This window comes from Bufo bufo, chromosome 9 (assembly GCF_905171765.1).
Source record: "Bufo bufo chromosome 9, aBufBuf1.1, whole genome shotgun sequence".
Taxonomy (NCBI): Eukaryota; Metazoa; Chordata; class Amphibia; order Anura; family Bufonidae; genus Bufo; species Bufo bufo.
In genome coordinates, this window is record NC_053397.1 from 193690865 (window position 1) to 193710251 (window position 19387).

A 19387-nucleotide genomic window follows, 5' to 3' on the forward strand; every position below is an offset into this window, starting at 1 on the left:
TACAAAAAAGAGATTGTGAGTAAAAAAAAATTAAAAAAGAATACGTGAAAATTTAAGAAAAGAAGCACAGTATGGTCCTTTGCATGTTGCATTATACAGGCTTTCCTCTTTTAAAGTATTGCTTTGAAATGGTGCCTCGGCATTTCATACAAGGGTTCAATTTGCTGCCTAAGGCAAAATGGGTTGATGGCACCCTCTTCCTTGGTACCCAGAAGCTGGGGTCAGTCACGTGGCTGAATCAGAACCATAAAAAGTGTCTATACGGAGTATAGTTTTAATAATCTAAACTTTGGTGGTAATAAAGGGCATTGGGGTTTCTATGTGAGTCTGTGTATCACAAGATTATGCAGTTTATACACAGGTCTATGGTCTACTGCATACACCCACTGCTCAAAGTAAGTACAGATAATGGGTGGAGGACAGTGTTTTTTTTTTATGCCAGTATATGAGTGCTGATTTTGCAGAAGAGTGAAACTTGTCATTTAGCAAATCAGAACCATGTGCATGTAAGGCAACACAAGGAGCTCCTACAAGAATTGCCATACGGTGGGGAACAATAACTCCTTACTAAGGCATCTGATGGAACAAGTCACCATTTTTTGTCCATTAGGCTACATTCACACGACCGTAGTGTTTTGTAAATTTCAGATCTGCAAAACACGGATACCGGCCCATATGCGTTCCGCTACCATAGAAAATGCCTATTCTTGTCCATAACTGTGGACAAGAAGAGGACATGCTCTATCTTGTTTGCGTGGCCGCGGAACGGAACTACGGATACAGACAGCATGGGCCCGCATTCGTTCCGCAAAATTGCGGAACGGAGGCGGACTCATTCATACAGTACGGTCGTGTGAAGGTAGCCTTAGATTCATGTAGCAATTTGTCTCCATAGACTTCTGTGGAGCCTTACTATGCTTTCCTTCATATAGAGGTATGACAAAGAAACAGTAGAGCTATTTAGAGGCCTGTAATACAGTATTATGTATTTGCACTACATATTGTAGTATGGATCTGTATTGCATTTGTATAAATGATCCCTGTATAGTTATCCGTGAATAGTGAGTCCGCAGTTCATTTACAGATGTATGGTACCGTATATACGGATTTATATATGGGGTTTTCCAGGAGTTGATTATTGATTACCTATCCTTTGGACAGGTGATCAATATCACATTGGTGGGGGTCAACTCTGGATCAGCTGTTTGAAGGGACCATGATACTCATGCAAGTGCTGCAACCTCTTCCTCATTCTGTGATGTCATATCCATCGGTCACATGGCTTTTCTGCAATTCAGTCCCTTTCAAGTCAATGGGAATGAGCTGCAATACCATACACAACCACTATACAATGTATGGTGCTGTGTTTGGTTTGCCGTGAAGAGGCCACAGCGCTAGTCAAAGCGCTTTGGCATCTTCATAAACAAATGGGGGCACCGGGAGTCGGACTCCCACTAATCTGATATTGGTGACCTATTATAAAGGTAATTTATCGATATGTAAAGGAAATTTCTCGCCAAATCTTTTTTCTGCCAGTTCAAACCCGTTAGTAACACATATCCTTTTTTCTAATCTCTTTTTATTTTCTGATGACAGATTTTTTTCAATTCTATTTCCTGAACCATGTTTATGTGGCCGCCATCTTGTTTGAGCTGTTTTTCACAGCATTTAAAATGCATTAAGAATATGGCTTTACGGCAGCCCCTTGGGCCATAGACAGAATGGTCAGGAGAGGGGACCTCATTGACTTCTATGGAAGAGTTTTTTAGGCGTGCTCTGTGCAGAGGTCATTGTACAAGGAAAGAATAGATAAGATTTGACAGTCACCCATTGTGATTGGTGGATCTTGTCTTATCTGTCATTCGAATCCTCCGTGTATAGATCCGACAGATAACTGCAGTAAAGCGTTCAGTACAGACCAAGAAGTGGAGCCTATTAGTAGGCTTAGTGGCCAGTGCAAAAACAGCTGAATTTTATGATTTTTAAAATAAAAAATAATTTTTAAATTGTTTAAAAATACAGTATATTAAACATAAAAACATGATTTAAATAACATCACATTTTCTGATTCCATATTTCCTTTAACCCCAGAAAACCCATTTAAATAATTTTTTGAGCAGACCCTTTGATTAGCCGATAGGTGTTAAATGCTACAATAAATTCTTCTCCTCCTGTATACAATTTGAACACATTCCTTTCTCTTCACACAGATTTACTTATACATTGGGAGAAGGTATGTGGCTTCCTCTCAGCAAGAGCTTTGTCATACCCCCTGCTGAACTGGCCATTAATCCATCAGCCAAGTGTAAAACAGACATGAGCGTTATGGAGGATGCTGTTGAGGTCAGGTGAGTGCGTGGGGCTACACTGGGGAGATGTAATGTCACTGAGCAGAACCTCTCCCCGCACTCTGATTAATGCGCCCGCTTGTAGCAGGGACACGTTGTTCTGCTAAATAATGGCTATATACTGAATGCACGCTTTGCAGCTCGCTCTCATAAACAGTGACTATCTTACAGAGGCAGCATTTGTATGTCCTCACCAACACATCTCTCACTTTTTTTTTTTGCCTCTGTCTCAATCCTTCCCTTCTTTTTTCTTAATCTATTTCCCCCTCGTCCTGACCCCCCTTTTGCCCCTTGCGCTGAAATGCAGCCTTTTTTTTTTCTAGCTTTCCTTGATTTGATGGATTTCCTCCCTGTCTCTTCCTATCTATCATCCTACTCCCTGCCTCCTTCCCTATTGTTTGCTTTGCCCACAGAGAGGAGCTTATGACCTCCTCCTCCTTCGATAACCTTGAGATTCTGCTAGACTCCTTTGGACCAGTCCGGGATTGCACCAAAGGGAACGGGGGCTGCAGCAAGAACTTCCGATGTGTTTCGGACCGCAAGTTGGATTCCAGTGGCTGTGTGGTAAGTTCAGCTGCTTTTATTCATTAACTTTAAAGGGACGCCAAATCTAAAGTCAATTGTACCCCATATTCTGGTAATCAATGCAGGGTATTGTCTTCAATAAGTCTGAATTTAAAGGGGCATACATAATCAGAAGATTACTTATTTGGTTGAATCAATTTTTTGTGTTAAATGAAGTACATTTGGTTATTTTTTTTAAATGTTCAGTGTAACTATCTGTGTTAAATACTGCCCACCCAGCAAATTAAGAGGAATTATATAAAACTTAATCTTTTAATGGACCTTTAACTAAAAGATAAAAAAACACGGTGCACCGAGGTACAGTACATAGATTTAAAATACTTGTAGTATTCGCATATTGTTACCTTGAGCAATGATCAAATAAGAAATGGTTAGATCTTACCGGATCCTGCAGTGTATTTCTTAGAGGATCCGGATGGGTTGGACAGGATTCCGTACACAGTTTCGGAAAGGTCGTCCCAGGCTGAGATGTGTTAGTTCCGGCATCTTAATGTACAGAGACTGTAGCGCAGTCAGACTACGCCACCTATCCCTAAATAAACCCTATAAAAGTTGGGAAGGGACTACAGTACCCTACCTATCTAACACAGAGCACCTGCCCCGAAAGGGGTGACCCCGTCCAGATCCTGTCCCCATCTATGCATAACTCCCTAATGAGTAAATTCTCCCAAACTATCTGTGTTAAAAACATCCTGAAATCTTGCAGTACTCGCTCTGGCCACTAAGCCATACAGTAGGTTGACACTTCCTGTTCTATCGAGAGCACTTCTCAGCAGTCATCTCATTATCATTATGGACAGGATTACAGTGAGAGATAACACCTCTGAGGAGGAGGATGCAACATTCACAGTAGGTGATGGTCACAGCTTACCTCCTCCCCCTCCCTACACAGTGTTCCCTCTAAGCCTAAGCAGCTTATGAGCGGAGTGAAATTAGAGCCGAGCAATGCTCCATCAAAGCTGGGCAATATGAAAAATCAACATAAGGTCATCATTATATTGGTCAAAGAGCAAATCTATCGTAGTAAATAAGACAAGATAAAACAGCAGGGCTGGATTTTTTTTTTTTCTGCAATTCTGGGGTGGCAGAAAACTGTGAGTCACGCTGCAGTCCCATTCATTTCTATGGCTGCACTGCTACACTGGGATCCTTGGTCATGCGACAGCTATTGCCTTCAAGATCGTGCGTAACCCTAGCCGAAAACACATGAAGATTGCACCAAACAGAACTAATGATAATGTAGTAGTTGCTACCTGCAGTCCTATGTAACAGAACAGATAACTCAGTGATAACTCTCTGAGTACAAATAATGTAGTAGCTGACACCTGCAGTCTTATCTAACACCACAGATAACACATGGATGGTTCTTGGAGTACAGATAATGTTGTATATGTTACCTGCAGTCCTATGTAACACCACAGTTGACACCGATATAACTCTATCAGTACACCTAATGTAGTAGATGTCACCTGCAGTCCTATGTAACATCACAGATAACACACTGATAACTCTCTGAGTACAGATAATGTAGTAGATATTACCTATAGTCCTATGTAATACCACAGATAACACAGTGATAACTCTATGAGCACAGATAATGTAGTACCTATCATATGCAGTCCTATGTAACACCACAGATAACACAGTGATAACTCTTTGAGTACAGATAATGTAGTACATATCACCTGCAGTCCTATGCAACACCACAGATAACACAGTGATAACTCTTTGAGTACAGATAATGTAGTACATATCATCTGCAGTCCTATGTAACACCACAGATAACACAGTGATAGCTCTCTGAGTAGAGATAATGTAGTAGATACCACCTGCAGTCCTGTGTAACACTATAGATAACACAGCGGTAGCTCTGAGTACAAATAATGTAGTAGAGATTATCTGCAGTCCTATGTAACACAACAGATAACATTGATCACTTTATGAGTACAGATAATGTAGTAAACATCTGCAGTCCTATGTAACACCACAGATTAACTCATGGATAGCTAAATACAGATAATGTAGGAGATGCCACATGCAGTCCTATGGAACACCACAGATAAAAGGAGAAGTCATCGGCAGTGACTGGGCCTACAGAGGCTCTGAGTGGAAGATACTACGGCGGCGCAGCTTAGCAGGAATGATGTTCACAGAGCATGCCCACAACACTCTCCCATAAAAGCCAGTGAGTCATCTGCAGACTACAGGTTCCTAGGGTGCCCGTGGCTGCTGCAAAACATATCTCTGAATGCTGAATTGCAGCTTAGGTAAGATGGCTGCCCCATCATCATGTACAGAAAATAGAGTAAAAAAAAAATACAATCAGAAAATAAAAATAGAAACAAATATGTATCATCTGGTTACAATTTGTAAAAATAAATATAGGGGATTTATTTTATTTAACACTGGAGGATAGACTGTTTTTCAGTAAGATAAATGATAGGATTTTCCAGGAAAATGTCAGACTTGAGATTGAAAGGATTTTCCAGAATTCGATAAAAGTTTTGTTTTTCCCAGAAACAGTACTAATCTTGCCCAATGGCTGGTCCTGGTATTGTGACCCGGATTCCAGGAAAATGTCAGACTTGAGATTCAAAGGAAATTCCAGAAATCGATAAAAGTTTTGTTTTTCCCAGAAACAGTACTAATCTTGCCCAATGGCTGGTCCTGGTATTGTGACCCGGAATGAGCCTGAGCTGTAATTCCATACATTATGTCACTATTTTTTGTCTTTTTTCGAGTTCTGGGAAACCCATTTCAATTGCATTGCATGAGTACTGTTTCCCCGTATGTTCTCACTGATGATTCTAGGACTAGAAAACATTTTATGTGGAATGAAGAGCAAAGTGAGGCGCACGCCTCTTGCCCATAATGACAGCAGTGTTGTGAATCAACAACCATATTGTCTAAGTGAATAAAATTGCAGGATAGGTGGGAAATATGTTATAGGCCCCGGAGTCTTCAGATATCATCATTGTTGAACTCCAGCTAGATGCCATATTGGAAATGGGTATTTGCATTTCAAAGTTAACCAAAAATCTTTTTGTTGTTGATTAGATGATACGACTGGACAAAAAATAAAGAAATTCCCGTATCTCTCAGTGCTATTATTCATCCCTGCATCATAATACCGGATGTGTGCGGTGTGTATTATGGCATCAGGTCTACAATCTTTCCAGATGGGTTATCAATAATGTTGAGTGAAGTTCTTGAAAATTAGAAATTCGAAAATTTGATTTGGCTGCTTCGCTGAATTTAAATATTTTTTTTTCTTTGTGATGAATTACGTGATTACGTGATTTGCTTTGCGAATGCGCCGCTCCCCGTCAATGCACCCTTCAGACATTGATATTAAGGTCAATAATAAAAAATAAATAAAATAAAATCATACTTACCTCATCCATTTGATCGCGAAGAGCCCGTCGCCACCATCTTGATTAAAGATCCACGCAACGCTTGACGACATTATCACGTCACCGCACACAAAATTTTGCGCGAGATCTTCGATCAAGATGGTGGCACTGGGCTCTTCATGCTCAAACGGATGAGGTGAGTATTATTTTTTATTATTTTTTTGCCCCATTTCAGGGAAAATCGATTCGCTACCATGAAGCACGAGGAAATTCAGCTTCGCAGCGAATCAAATTTTCCCTGAAATCCACTTCGGACACTTCGGTTCACTCAACACTAGTTATCAATACTGTATTAGATCAGTGTGCACCCCCATTGATAAGCTGTTTCAGCAGCTACCAGGGCTGGAAAATAGACAGTGGATGGAGCCAAAAGCAGAAGGTTTCATCCACTCGGCAGGCTCAATCAGTATGCCAGTACTCGAATCTACACATTAGACACAGCCCTCCATCCACTGTATGGTTTCCTGTTCTAGTGTCTGATCAATGGAGTTATGGGATGCCAGGCTATTTTCCTGGATGCTATGTGACCCTGTATATCTAACTGCCTTATAGTTAATTATAAGGGGATGGTACAGGGGTGTAACTTAAAAAGCCTGAGCCCCATAGCAAATTTTTGAATGGGCCTCTCCACCCTCCATGAGCAACTTCCCCACAACCCCCCCTTCCGTGGCTAGTCAAGACTGCCCACGCTCGCCAGACAATCTCTACCCACTCAATATTTATGCCCCCTTAGTGCCTCCACACAGTAGAATGCCATGTTAGTGCCCTCACACAGTAGTTATGCCCACTTAGTGCCCCCTTGACAGTAGTTTTACCCCCTTATTGCCCCGACACTGTAGTGCTTCCTCTTAGTGCCACCTTACATTAGTGAAACCCCTGTGGTATTAATTAAAAAAAGAAAAAAACATGAATACTCACTTAGTCCTGTTCCCCCGATGAGCACATGCTGGGGAATGATCCTTGGCCTGTGCACTCTTTTACTCAGCCCAGTAGGTGTGATGATGTCATTGCATCATGACTGATGGGGAGAGCTAAGGCCGGGGAACGTAGCCCGGGCTGAAATGGATGACAGACATCCATTACTGCCTGGCCCCCCTGCCACTGCGGGCCCCACAATAGCTGCTACAGCAGTAGTTCCACCCCTGGCACTTTATGTTAATATTTATTTAAGGCAGTTTTTGTATTTCCCAGATTAGAAGGGGCCGAAAGTCCCTAACTGCTCTCACTAGCTACAGAGGCTTAGAGGGAATATTGCTCCTGAGCTCATCAAGCAACCAACTCCTATAGTGAGTCCTACAGTCTGTTCAGCTCTGCTACTGTCACTTTCTCACCTAGAACTGTTGTGGGAGAAGAGCAAAAAGTTGATCCTCAGTTCTGCTTTTGTTGAAGATGCCTTCAAAAAAGTCAAGAAATAAGTGATCTTTAAAAATAGGGTTTATTTATTTTCCATTGCTTATATAGCTGCGGTATATACAGCAGAGCAGTGTAGTGATTATGACCATTTTCTCCAGTCCCTGTCATTAATAGGGCCCAGAATCTAAGGTCTTTGACTCAGACACTCAAGAAACCATCTATCTTATCAATTAGTATTGAGCAACGCAAAGCATTTGAAGCAGAATTTGGTCCGAAGTTTAGGAAAACTTCAATTTGCAACAAAGCCGAATTTCTTTGCGCTTCTTGGTAACTAATCAATTTTTACTAGAATGGCAGCTGCACATGTTACAAAGTGAAAGTAAGATTACTGGGAACACGAGATCATCCATAATGCTGTGCAGCCAATCCGTGGGGGCTGGGTGAAGAGGGGGAATCATCCTTATCATCAATGGGTTAGGATGGCAGTGTGCCCATCAGACAGCAGGGTAGCAGCATGCCAGTAAGACAAAAGGGTGACAGCGTGGCCGTGAGACAGGAGGGGGGAAGCAGTGGGAGATCTGGAGCCAAACACAGGAGGGTTTACACCATCCGCTACATGAAAGACTACCTGTGATGAACACACCAGCAGTGCACAGGTTCATAAAAGCAGCGGCAGGCAGGTATCACACAGTGGTGGAGGGAAAAGGCCATACTTGGCAGTGTGAGACGTTAGAGTGGCAGTGTGCAGGATGTGTGGGCAGAAGGTGAAGCCTGGCCAGGATACTAATGTTGGCATGATGGCCCTGCGTCAACACATGGAGTATCACTATAAAAGTGGTGTGGGAAAACAGTGCCACTCATTTAGTGTTACAGCCTGATTCAGCAACCTCTGCATCTCCCACCGCCCCACAACCTCTCTCAAGCAGTCAGGGCTCATCAACATCAGCAGAAGGAAGCTGTCCTTCCTTCCCATTGACCTCAATATCGTCTATTGCTACTGATGCTCCTCCTTATCACTTGTTTCGACAGCAATCGAACAGCCAGGTAATTGCAAAAAGACAACAGTATGCATGCACTCATCCAATAGCGCAGAAGCTGACCGTGCACCTGGCCAAGTTGATGGTACTACAGTCCCTCTGTTTCCCCTTTAAGAGAACTGATGGCATGTGCCCACCCAAAGTAGAGAGTCCCAAGCTGAATTTTTTTTCAAAATAAGCTGTACCAGTCCTGCACACATATTTTCAGCAGAAGGTGGGCCAGTCCTTGGGCCTTTCTGTGTCTGGTAGAATTCACTCCAACGCTGACATATTGAGTTGTAACTATGGTCAAGGACAATATATGTCGCTCACCGCCCACTGGGTAAATGTGCTTCCGGCCCAAGGACACCAGCAACTTGGCTGGGTGATGGCAATGCCGCCTCCGTGTTGTAATGCTTGTATTTCTGAGTCAATATCCTTCTCTGCCTCCTCATCCTCCACCTTGTCCTCACCCTCCCCTCTAGACACAGTTCACACTGGTTCTCCAACAAATCACCTATGCAAAGCTAGGCGTTATCACATGGTTCTGCACCTGGACAGCCTTGGCGAATGGAGCCATACCGGGGAAGAACTGCTCGGCATCATCAACCAAGAAATCGAACACTTGCTGTCTCCTCGTCGACTGGAGATAGGAACTATGGTTACTAATGGGAAGAATATTTTGTCTGCACTGCTTCAGGGAGGGCTGACCCATGCTCACGTCTTTAATCTTGTTGTCACCCGGTTCCTTAAGCCTTCCACTAAACTGCAAGAGATGTTAAAAATGTCCATTGCACTTTGCATGAAAAATGCAATGTTTCGACCAGTTGGAACTCCTCGTTCCATATGTTAGACCCCTGTATGAGCAGAGGAAGGCGGTCAACGATTTCTTAATGCAGCAGACAGACAGGTCTACCACCCGGTGTAACTTCCAAGTTAGCCAGTGGCAGCTCATGCATGACACGTGACACTTTATTTGTCAGTCGGCAGAACTACCGGATAAATTATGTCATTCCACTCCTTCACAACCTGGAGGGAATGCTGAGAAATCTGATCGGCTAGGGGATAGAAGATGTGGCACTTACATCTCATGGCCACCTGTGCCCTTAGGAGGATGAACTGGCAGAGGAGAAGGAGGGGGATAAGGCCAAGGAGGAGGCCATAAATGCCCAGCAATTTTATACAAAACTAAGTGGTTTATCTACCCAAGCAACAGGAGAGGAGCAGGAGCAGCATGAGGATGATGACAAACGTGAGCCCGACAGACCGTGGCAGTATGCAGTGGAGATGTAGGCTGGGTGGCCCTCAGAGTCCCAAATTGTCAGGATTTCCAGACACCCGTGCCTGATGCAATAGAATAGATCATTCTGCTACTAATGATCACAGAAGTAACGGCCCATTTTACACAATATCCCAGTGCTGCCACACTGGAATATTGTGTAAAATGGGCCGTTACTTCTGGCCACATTCTGCTGCCACCATTCTGATGCTGCCACCCATCTGATGCCACCCACCTGCTGCCTCTAATATTATTCCTACAATGGGGCTTCTTGGCCTACTGATATGTACATGTTACATTTTTACAAGGATATACATACCATGGGTCCTTGCTATCACACTGCTGTTGTTGGGTTCTGCTACTACTGTGATATGCCACCATCTTGTGCTGTATGCCACTGCTGCCCCCTTCCCCACTTTGTCATGGGGCCACTACTGTCACTGTTACTGCTGCTGCTTCTGCCACCCTCCCATCACTGTCACAGGGTCACTACTGTCACTGCTACTGTCACCGCTGCTGCCACCCTCCCCACTCTGTCATGGGGCTACTACTTGAATATTGGTGCACTGCACATTTATGTTCTTGGCAATAAAATGTAGCAGATTCTGTAGTTCAGAACATTCTCCCTGCACTTTCCCGGCACTCTCCGTGCAATTTAACTTCCAAGCCTTCACACTGAGATTGGGCCACCAAGTGGGAAGAACATGATTAGGCAGATTGGCCCGGGTATACCTGATTTATTGTGACTTGTGACAAATTAATTCAGAACAAAGCTGCCGAAACGAATTTTTCAAAACTGCTCATATCTACTGTCAGTATTGTAGTAGGAAGCTGGAGTATCTGGAAGAGACCAACAAAGTCACAAGAAGGTCAGGCAATATAGATCTTAAAGGGGTTTTATGGTTTGCATCAACATCCCTTAAAATAATAATTTATGAAGGTCGCTGTAATTTTGTAAGGTATTTCTTTTACCTTTATTGCTATTGTCTTCCATTCTGGGCTCTGATCACATGAAATCTTATTTCCTGTGATGTCATGTCCATGGGCGTGTCAAAGCAGCAACAGAGACAGTGAGAGGTGAGCGTCAGTATAACTAACTGGGTGGAAGGAGCTTTTAACTAGCTGAGCGTTGTTAGGGGTAGAGATGAGCGAATTTCATGTTATGAAATTTGTTAACGCTTGGTTTGGTGGTAAAAGCAGAATTGCGTTATGTATTCCGTTACCACACACCATAACGCAATTCTACGATGGAATGCATAACGGAATGCCTTTAGAGGCATTCCGTTATTCATTCCGTCATAATGGAAGTCTATGGCCTGCATAACGGATCCGTCCCATTTCCATTATGCAGGAGAGGACTCCCCTGCATAACGGAAACGGGACGGATCCGTTTTACAGCCCATAGACTTCTATTATGACGGAATATATAACGGAATGCCTCTAAAGGAGGAATGGCGTAGCCTAAGGGGTAATTCAATTTCTGAAGAAAGGCATCCACCCTATCTGGGAATTCTTTTAGGTTGAGAGAACAAAATCTCTGTACTTTTCTGTTCTGTCTGGTGGCAAAGATATCTATTGAGGGATTTACCCAGAGACTGATTATCTCTGAGAAGACTGAAGGGTTCAGGGGCCATTCCACCTGTTTCAACTGACGACGGCTCAGGAAATCCGCTTGGAAGTTCTCCTGGCCCCTTATGTGGAGTGCCGAAAGATGACTGACCTTCCCCCTTCCATATACTGGAACAACTGATCTGCTTCCCTCATGAGTGAAACAGATTTTGTCCCCCCTTAATCATTAATGTAAGCTACCGCAGACCGGTTGTCCGGTATTATCCTGACATGTTTTAGATGAGTAAAGGGTAATGCTGTCTTCAGAGCCAATCTTATGGCTAGCAGCTCTTTCCTGTTTAAGGAGAATGCTTTCTGCATTGGAGACCACTGATCCTGAATGATTTGATCTAAAAAATTTGCCTCCCATTCCCAAGGGCTGGCATCTGTTGTTATCACTACTGGATAGGGGTAACTCCAAGGAATTCCCCGACTCAGATTCATGCTGTCTTCCCACCAGGACAGATCTTCTAATGTTTTCTTGGAGATTACTATATTTGAGTCCAAAGATCCCCCAGTCTTCCTTAGTGATAGGAGTATTTCTTTCTGTAGCTGTTGAGTATGAAATTGGGCCCATTCTACCACCGGAATACAGGAGTTTAGTGACCCCAGAACCTACATAGCTTTCCGGACCATCAAATTCTGGTAACATTTGCAGCTTTGCATGGACGCGTAATATTTTCTCCTCGGTCAGCAAGACTCTCTGCGCCACCGAGTCCAGGAGAAGACCCAGAAACACCTGACGAGTCCCTGGCACCATTCTGGACTTTGAGATTTATAATCCATCCTAAATCCTCCTAAATTTTCTTCACCCTCTGAACTGCCATCACACAATTCTGCTGAGAGCTTGCTATGATTAGAAAATCGTCCAGATAGGGCAAGAATAGGATGTTCTCTTTTCTTATAATCGAGGCTACTTCCGCTACAACCTTAGTAAATATTCTGGGGGCCATAGAGAAGCCAAACGGAAGAGCCTGAAATTCAAGGTGACGAATACTTCCCTCTACAGTCACTGAGGAACTGTTGATGCACCGGATGAATAGGGATGTTGTAATATGAGTCTTTCAAATCCAAGACCGCCATAAAACATCTGGGATACAGAAGATGAACTGCTGGTTTTACTGTCTCCATCTTGAATTTCTTAAAGAGAAGGTACTTGTTTAGTTGTTTCAGATTTATAATTGTGCGAAAGGAGTTGTCTGATTTCTTTACCAGAAACAGCAGAGAGTAGAACCCTTTCCCCTGTTCTGCCACTTGGACTGGTATTAATTTCCCTTTTTCTAACAGTTTTACCACTTCCAACTCAATAATTGAAGACCCTTGAGTCTTTGTGACTACTAATTTTTGGGGAGGACTTGCACAAAAATCTAACTTTAAACGTTCCCCTATGGGCTGCATCACCCTATCTCCTGCCACCTTTTCCCATGCGGGAAGGAAAGAGATCAGTCTTCCTCTGACGAACTCCTGGCGTCATTGCTGAGATGTTTTTTTAGGCTGGGAGGAGGAACCTCCAAACAGGAAGCCCTTTCCCCCAGACCCTTTTGATCTAGGGTTTTAGTTTTTATCGTTAAATTGTGCCCTACCCTGAAATCTAGCTGATGAATGAAACAGACTTCTGGATCTGGAAAAAGGGAGTTTATGAAGGACAAGGAGAAAATCCTGGAAACCTCTTTTTCTTATCCGCAGCCTTTTCTAGGAGGGAATCTAACTCCGGACCAAACAAAAACTGACCTTGGCAAGGAATGCTGCACAATCTCTGTTTAGAGGACAAATCCCCACCTCTCCAATTCTTTAGCTAAAGAGCTCGGTGGGCAGAATTGGACAGGGAGGAAGCCCGCGCAATCAGCTTGACTGAATCCACAGAGGCATCTGCAATGAAATCAGCAGCTTTCTGAAGCGTAGGTAAAGAGGCTAAAATCTGCTTCCTTTGACACTTCTCTCTAATTTGACATTCCAACCGCTCCAACCAAATGCCCATGGATCTGGCTGTAACAATGGCAGCAATATTTGGTCTAAACGCGGAGGCCGTAGCCTCCCAGGTGCTTTTTAAACAGGAATCAACCTTCTTATCTAATAGGTCTCTCAGGAACCCCATATCATCAATGGGGAGAGAAGACCTTTTCAAGATCTTGGATATGGCGACATTAATCTTTGGAGCTTTATCCCAAGAAGAAGAAGGTTCTCCCTCAAAGGGATACTTCCTTTTAAATCCTTTGGTAATGAAGGCTTTCTTATCCGGTTTCTTTTACTCCCAGTCAATGAGGCCTAACACACTTTTATGCAACGGGAAACATTTATGCCTTTTCTCCTGAAGGCCCTCAAACACCGAATCAATCACTGATTTATTATCTTTAACATCTTCTAAGTCCAGAGTGGAACAAAAAGCCTTTAATAACTTGTCAGTGTCTTTAACCGGAAATAACAGTCTACCCTCTATCTCAGAGGAATTCTCTGAGTCATATGAAGAATCCACCTCTGACCTCCAGTCTTCTACTGATCTCTTTTGGCGCCTACACGACTTTAGAGAAACCTTCACTTCAGATCTGATGAGTGATTTAATATTCTTCAAAAACCCAGGTGATTTTTCCGCCACCGTTTTCTCTATACACTGCTGGCACAGCTTCTTATCATATGAGGAACCGTCATAATGGAAGTCTATGGCCTTCCACAATGTGCATTCTTTATTCTTTCTCTTGGCCAAAACTTTTTTAGGCCTTGTCTAGAGAAATAAATAACCACATTTCAGTATCATGTCAAATGTTGGGCACTTACCCACTCCAAGGCAACCCAATACCGGCGCCGGGATCTCTCCTTCTGCCTGATCAGGTCTCTTTTCCTCCTCCATGGTCTCAGAGCCGGATCACTTGTTTGGCCAGAAAATGAGGAAGTCTGTGAGATTGAGAAACAGCTCTTATTACATGAACACTGTTTATATTAAATCCAGGACTGTTATTCTGTTGTTTGCCACAAGAGGCCGCTGTTTCCCCACACAGCTAAAAAGATCACAAGTATTCGAATATTCAATTGTAGGTGGAGACTCTCTCAGTCTGAAGAAGAAGCAGGAATCATAGCAGCAGACATCTTAGGAGAGAGACAGAGGGTCTGGAGAACAGAATCCGGTCGCATCCAGGCGTCAGGGAGTCCTGGAGTGGCCGGAGTTGTAGCTGAAGGAGGCTGATCGCAGTCCAAGTCTCAGGGTCCATCCGGAGAAAGAGGATCTGTCTGCATCCAGGTCTGGAGTGTGGGACACACTACACGTGTTGAGGACGGGCCACACACCCTCCTCTTTGCTGAATCTTGGACTACTGGACCGTCTGAATAACCGATTGGGGGCATCTCCTGAGAAGCCATACGCCTTAGTTAACCTCTTCAGGTCTCCATCCCTGTACTTTTAGGTCCATTTCAGCTCTGTACATCAGATACCATCTTCTTGATACCTTAATGAGAGAGTGGGGGGTCTTCTTAGTACACACCAGTCACAGGTGGTCTAACACCCCCCTCCCCCTCTTCAAGCTCTTTATCCCCTCATGAGTCTGGGACTTTAACTACAGACGAAATGCGTAGGGATCACTCCTGCCCTAGGGGTCTACATCTAGTCAGTACCTGTAGGCAGGGACGTCCAGGGTCTCTAATATTGTAGGGTCAGGCTCTGGACGGGTCGCCCTGGGTTGGGCCATAGGGAATTCTAGGCTTAACAGGGCTTTCTAGGGACAGTGAGTCTCACCTGGACCCTGCCCGCACATAAGATTGATCTTTGGAACCACAAGACGACATCCAGATGACCCCCATCCACTGGTAAGACTGTTCCTATTATTGTGTGGAATACTTACCTTATTTTGGGAAATGTGCTACCTATTTGTGTGGGTGTGACCGTGTATGTATGGTCCCCCATGGCAATATCAATTGCATTTTGTGAATTGTGTTTGTGACACGATTGTAGTGTGTACACACTCGGCACTTTGTGTAATGTTTGCATCCTTTTATTGTAGTATTTATTAAACGTTAAGTCTTAGATTGCACTACCTCTGGTCCTTTTAAGCTTTAGTTAATGTGCTAGTTGGGGAGATCTTCTCATCATTTTTCTCTCCTGATGGGCTTCCTTTTTGTTCAAAAAGAAATTGAACATTGTAATGAATTTTCTTTTACAAGTTACACCTACAAATAATTCTCTTTCCTCTCGCTAGCATTGATTGGTTAACTGAAACAATTGAAGCAATGTAGCAGGCATAAAAGTGTACTAAAATGAGAGAATGTAATTGTAGGGCAGTATAGAATCATTTTTGTATTTCTGAATTGAATGAAGAGGAATGTGACCTGATAACATTTCAAAGTGTTGTCTCTAAGCATCATGGGAATTGTTTGAGTCAGTGTGAAAATAATAGACCTAAAAAAGTCAGAAGACTCAGAACCTTAACCCGTTCACTTCCACCGAAGGGGGTCTGTAATATATATCTGAGCAATTTCCCGTGGACCATATGACATTGGAGGGGTTAGGAACTTAGAGATTTGCAAACTCTTCCACAATATGTGGCTTCTAATGGCTTTAATACATCATAGTCATCTGGTTCAGTTAACTGGGTCATAAGGCATGCACCAGGAGTAATCGGGTACTGTGGTACATATTACACTGTTTAATAGACATTAAACATCCAGACTACCTCTGCAGTGATTCCTTTATGAATCATAATCACCAGACTTCTCCCACTGCTAGAATGGAAAGCAGCTCAAAGTTTTTATGACTGTAATAGCTTAGAGGTAACCTCTTGTCCAAAATGTTATTACATGATTGTCTGTATCTACTTGGTCATTTCGAGCTGTGATATCAGGTCATTTTAGAATCAGCAAATGGATTTTCTGGACATTCCTGTTCCTTCTTAAATTGACCTATTTATTGTTTGCTTTGTATCTTTTATACATGGAAAAGGACAATTTCTAGTTTAAAAAATTTCTTGTGTGAATTCGTAAAAGTAACATTTTTGACATCACTAATATGTAGAATATTTTATTATGGATATGTAGACCAGATATTAACTAAGTTACTAGAAAATGTGTTTGAAGGGATCAGATTTATGGCATAGCCACAAGACATGTCATCAAAGCTTGATAGTTGCGGGTTCTACCTGTCACTTAGGGCGAGTTTGCAACTAAGTTGGAGGCTCCGTGTGGGGCCTCTGTTGCAGATTCTAGAGATGAGCGAATCGAAAGCTGACAAAGTGGAATTCAATCCAAATTTCAGGAAAACTTCAATTCGCAAAAAAAGCGAAATTCCTCGCGCTTCGTGGCAATTTTCCTAAAATGCCGGCTACACGTGTGAGGACTGAGGACATGGGGCAAGGAACTCTGGGGAGGCGGGATCAGCCAAATTGACATGCCTGCATTCAGCGAATCGGCAGCCAGCCAGCCCTGTGATGTCACATCCCTATAAATACGGCAGCCATTTTAGATTCTGCCATTTTCCAGTGTTCAGAGTGCAGGGACAGACTTGTGAAGGTATATAGGTAATGTTATCCAGCTCACCTGGTCGGCATGTAGTATCCCGTGTGCTTGAGTCAAGCCAGCAAGTTCCTGGACGTAGACAAAGTGAAATAGAAAAAGACGATTCCGGCACTTATTTGTCAGGGACAGACGTGTGAAGGCGCTAGGGACAGCTATTGGAAAAACCTCTATGTTTAAAAAAATAAAATAAAAGGATTTATAAGTGCAGAGAAAGATAGGATGGAATCATTTCACAGCATCTTAGTGCAGGGAGAGACGTCAGAAGGGGCTAGGGACATTGATAGTAAAGTGATTTACAAGTGCAGGGAACGATTATTTAGGTATCCAAATAGTCATTAGACAGCTCTGTCATTCCAGCTTTTTGTTATTGGGCTGCAAGTGTTATGTTGGAAAGCCTTTAGTGGCTTATATCTTAGTATCTTATGCAGTACTACAAGAGAAATATATACGCATTTCACTTCTGCAGTTATTTCTGGTGAAAGCGTATAGGGGCGTATTACAGTAAAAAAAAAGAAAAATATATTCTCAGTGCATTTCTGCAGTTAATTCTGGTGAAAGCGTATAGGGGCGTATTTCAGTAAAAAAAAGAAAAATATATACGCACTGCACTATTTAATTGTTTTCTGGTTAAAGCGTATAGTGGCCTATTTTAATCCAACAAGAAATATATATTCTAAGGTCATTTCTGCAGTTATTTCTGGTGAAAGCGTATAGGGGTGAATTTCATTAAAAAATAAAAATATATACACACTGCACTGTTGCAGTTATTTCCGGTGAAAGCGTATATGGGAGTATTTCAGTAAAATAAAAATATATATATACGCACTGCACTGTTGCAGTTATTTCTGTTGAAAGCGTATAGGGAGGTATTTCAGTAAAAAAAGACAAATATAAACGCACTGCACTGTTGCAGTTATTTCTGTTGAAAGCGTATAGGGGTGTATTTCAGTAAAAAAAAAGGCAAATATATACGCACTGCACTGTTGCAGTTATTTCTGGTGAAAGCGTATAGTGGCGTATTTCATTAAAAAAACAAATACATACGCGCTGCGCTGTTGCAGTTATTTCTGGTGAAAGCGTATAGGGGCGTATTACAGTAAAAAAAGAAATATATATACGCATTTCAGTGGTGCACTTATTTGTGGCAAAAGCGTTTAGTGGCCTATTTCAGTACAAAAAGAAAAATATATTCTCAGTTTAGGTTGGCGGGTATATGTGTTGAAAGCATGGCTGGGAGTCAGCAGGGTGGCAACAGTGGGAGGTCGGGAGCCAAATGTGCCCAGAGTAGAGCACCTGATTCGCAGCAGCCTACCTGCCCGGGAAGTAGTGGTGCAGGGGTTCACGGAAGTAGCAGCTGTAGCAGTCAGTCAGTGCGGCGGTTAGATGTGTTATTTTGTATTTCAGTACAAAAAGAAAAATACATTCTCAGTTCACGCCGGTGGCGGCTAAAAATGTTGAAAGCGTTTAGTGGCCTATTTCAGTAAAAACAGAAAAATGCATTCTCAGTTCACATTAGCGGCGGTTATATATGTTGAAAGCGTTTAGTGGCCTATTTCAGTACAAACAGAAAAATACATTCTCAGTTCACGTGAGCGGTGGTTGGTTATATGTGTTGAAAGCTTTTAGTGGCCTATTTCAGTACAAACAGAAAAATAAATTCTCAGTTCACATCGGCGGCGGTTAGATGTGTTGAAAGCGTTTAGTGGCCTATTTCAGTACAAACAGAAAAATGCATTCTCAGTTCACGTCGGCGGCGGTTAGATGTGTTGAAAGCATTTAGTGGCCTATTTCAGTACAAACAAAAAAATACATTCTCAGTTCCCGTTGGAGGTTGTATGTGTTGAAAGCATGGCTGGGATTCAGCAGGGTGGCAGCAGTGGAAAGTCGGGAGCCATACGTGCCCTGGGTAGAGCACTTGCTTCGCAGCAGCCTACCTACAAGGGAAGTAGCAGGGGTTCATGGAAGTAGCGGCGGTAGTAGTCAGTCAGTGCGGCGGTTATATGTGGTAAAATCTTTATTGAAGTATTTTGGTCGAAAAACTAAATGTATTCAGCGGTCAGCACTGCGGTTATATGCGGTTAAATCTCAATGATGTCTCCATGATAAATCTGCAGCGTGGGTGCCTCGTGTGGCTTCTACACGCTTTCAAAATAATCCTTTAACGGAGAGAAAAGATGCCGGATGACCGGGACGCTCCATGACCTTCCCAGGAGCTGCTGTCAGGATAAGCGGTTCATTTCTGAGACGTCCGTATAGTGCGGGGGGAATCCGAAGACCCTTTCCATCTCC

At 42.9% G+C, this 19387-nt stretch overlaps 1 protein-coding gene across 1 annotated transcript in view; it reads left to right on the forward strand.

The window, feature by feature from the left end:
• Positions 1–19387, forward strand: part of ASTN1 (astrotactin 1) — a 519295-nt gene that overhangs the window by 371644 nt on the left and 128264 nt on the right. The window contains exons 10-11 of the mRNA XM_040408285.1: positions 2211–2348; positions 2762–2912. Of these exons, the coding sequence (XP_040264219.1) occupies positions 2211–2348; positions 2762–2912 (289 nt within the window). The remainder of the gene's footprint in view (positions 1–2210; positions 2349–2761; positions 2913–19387) is intronic.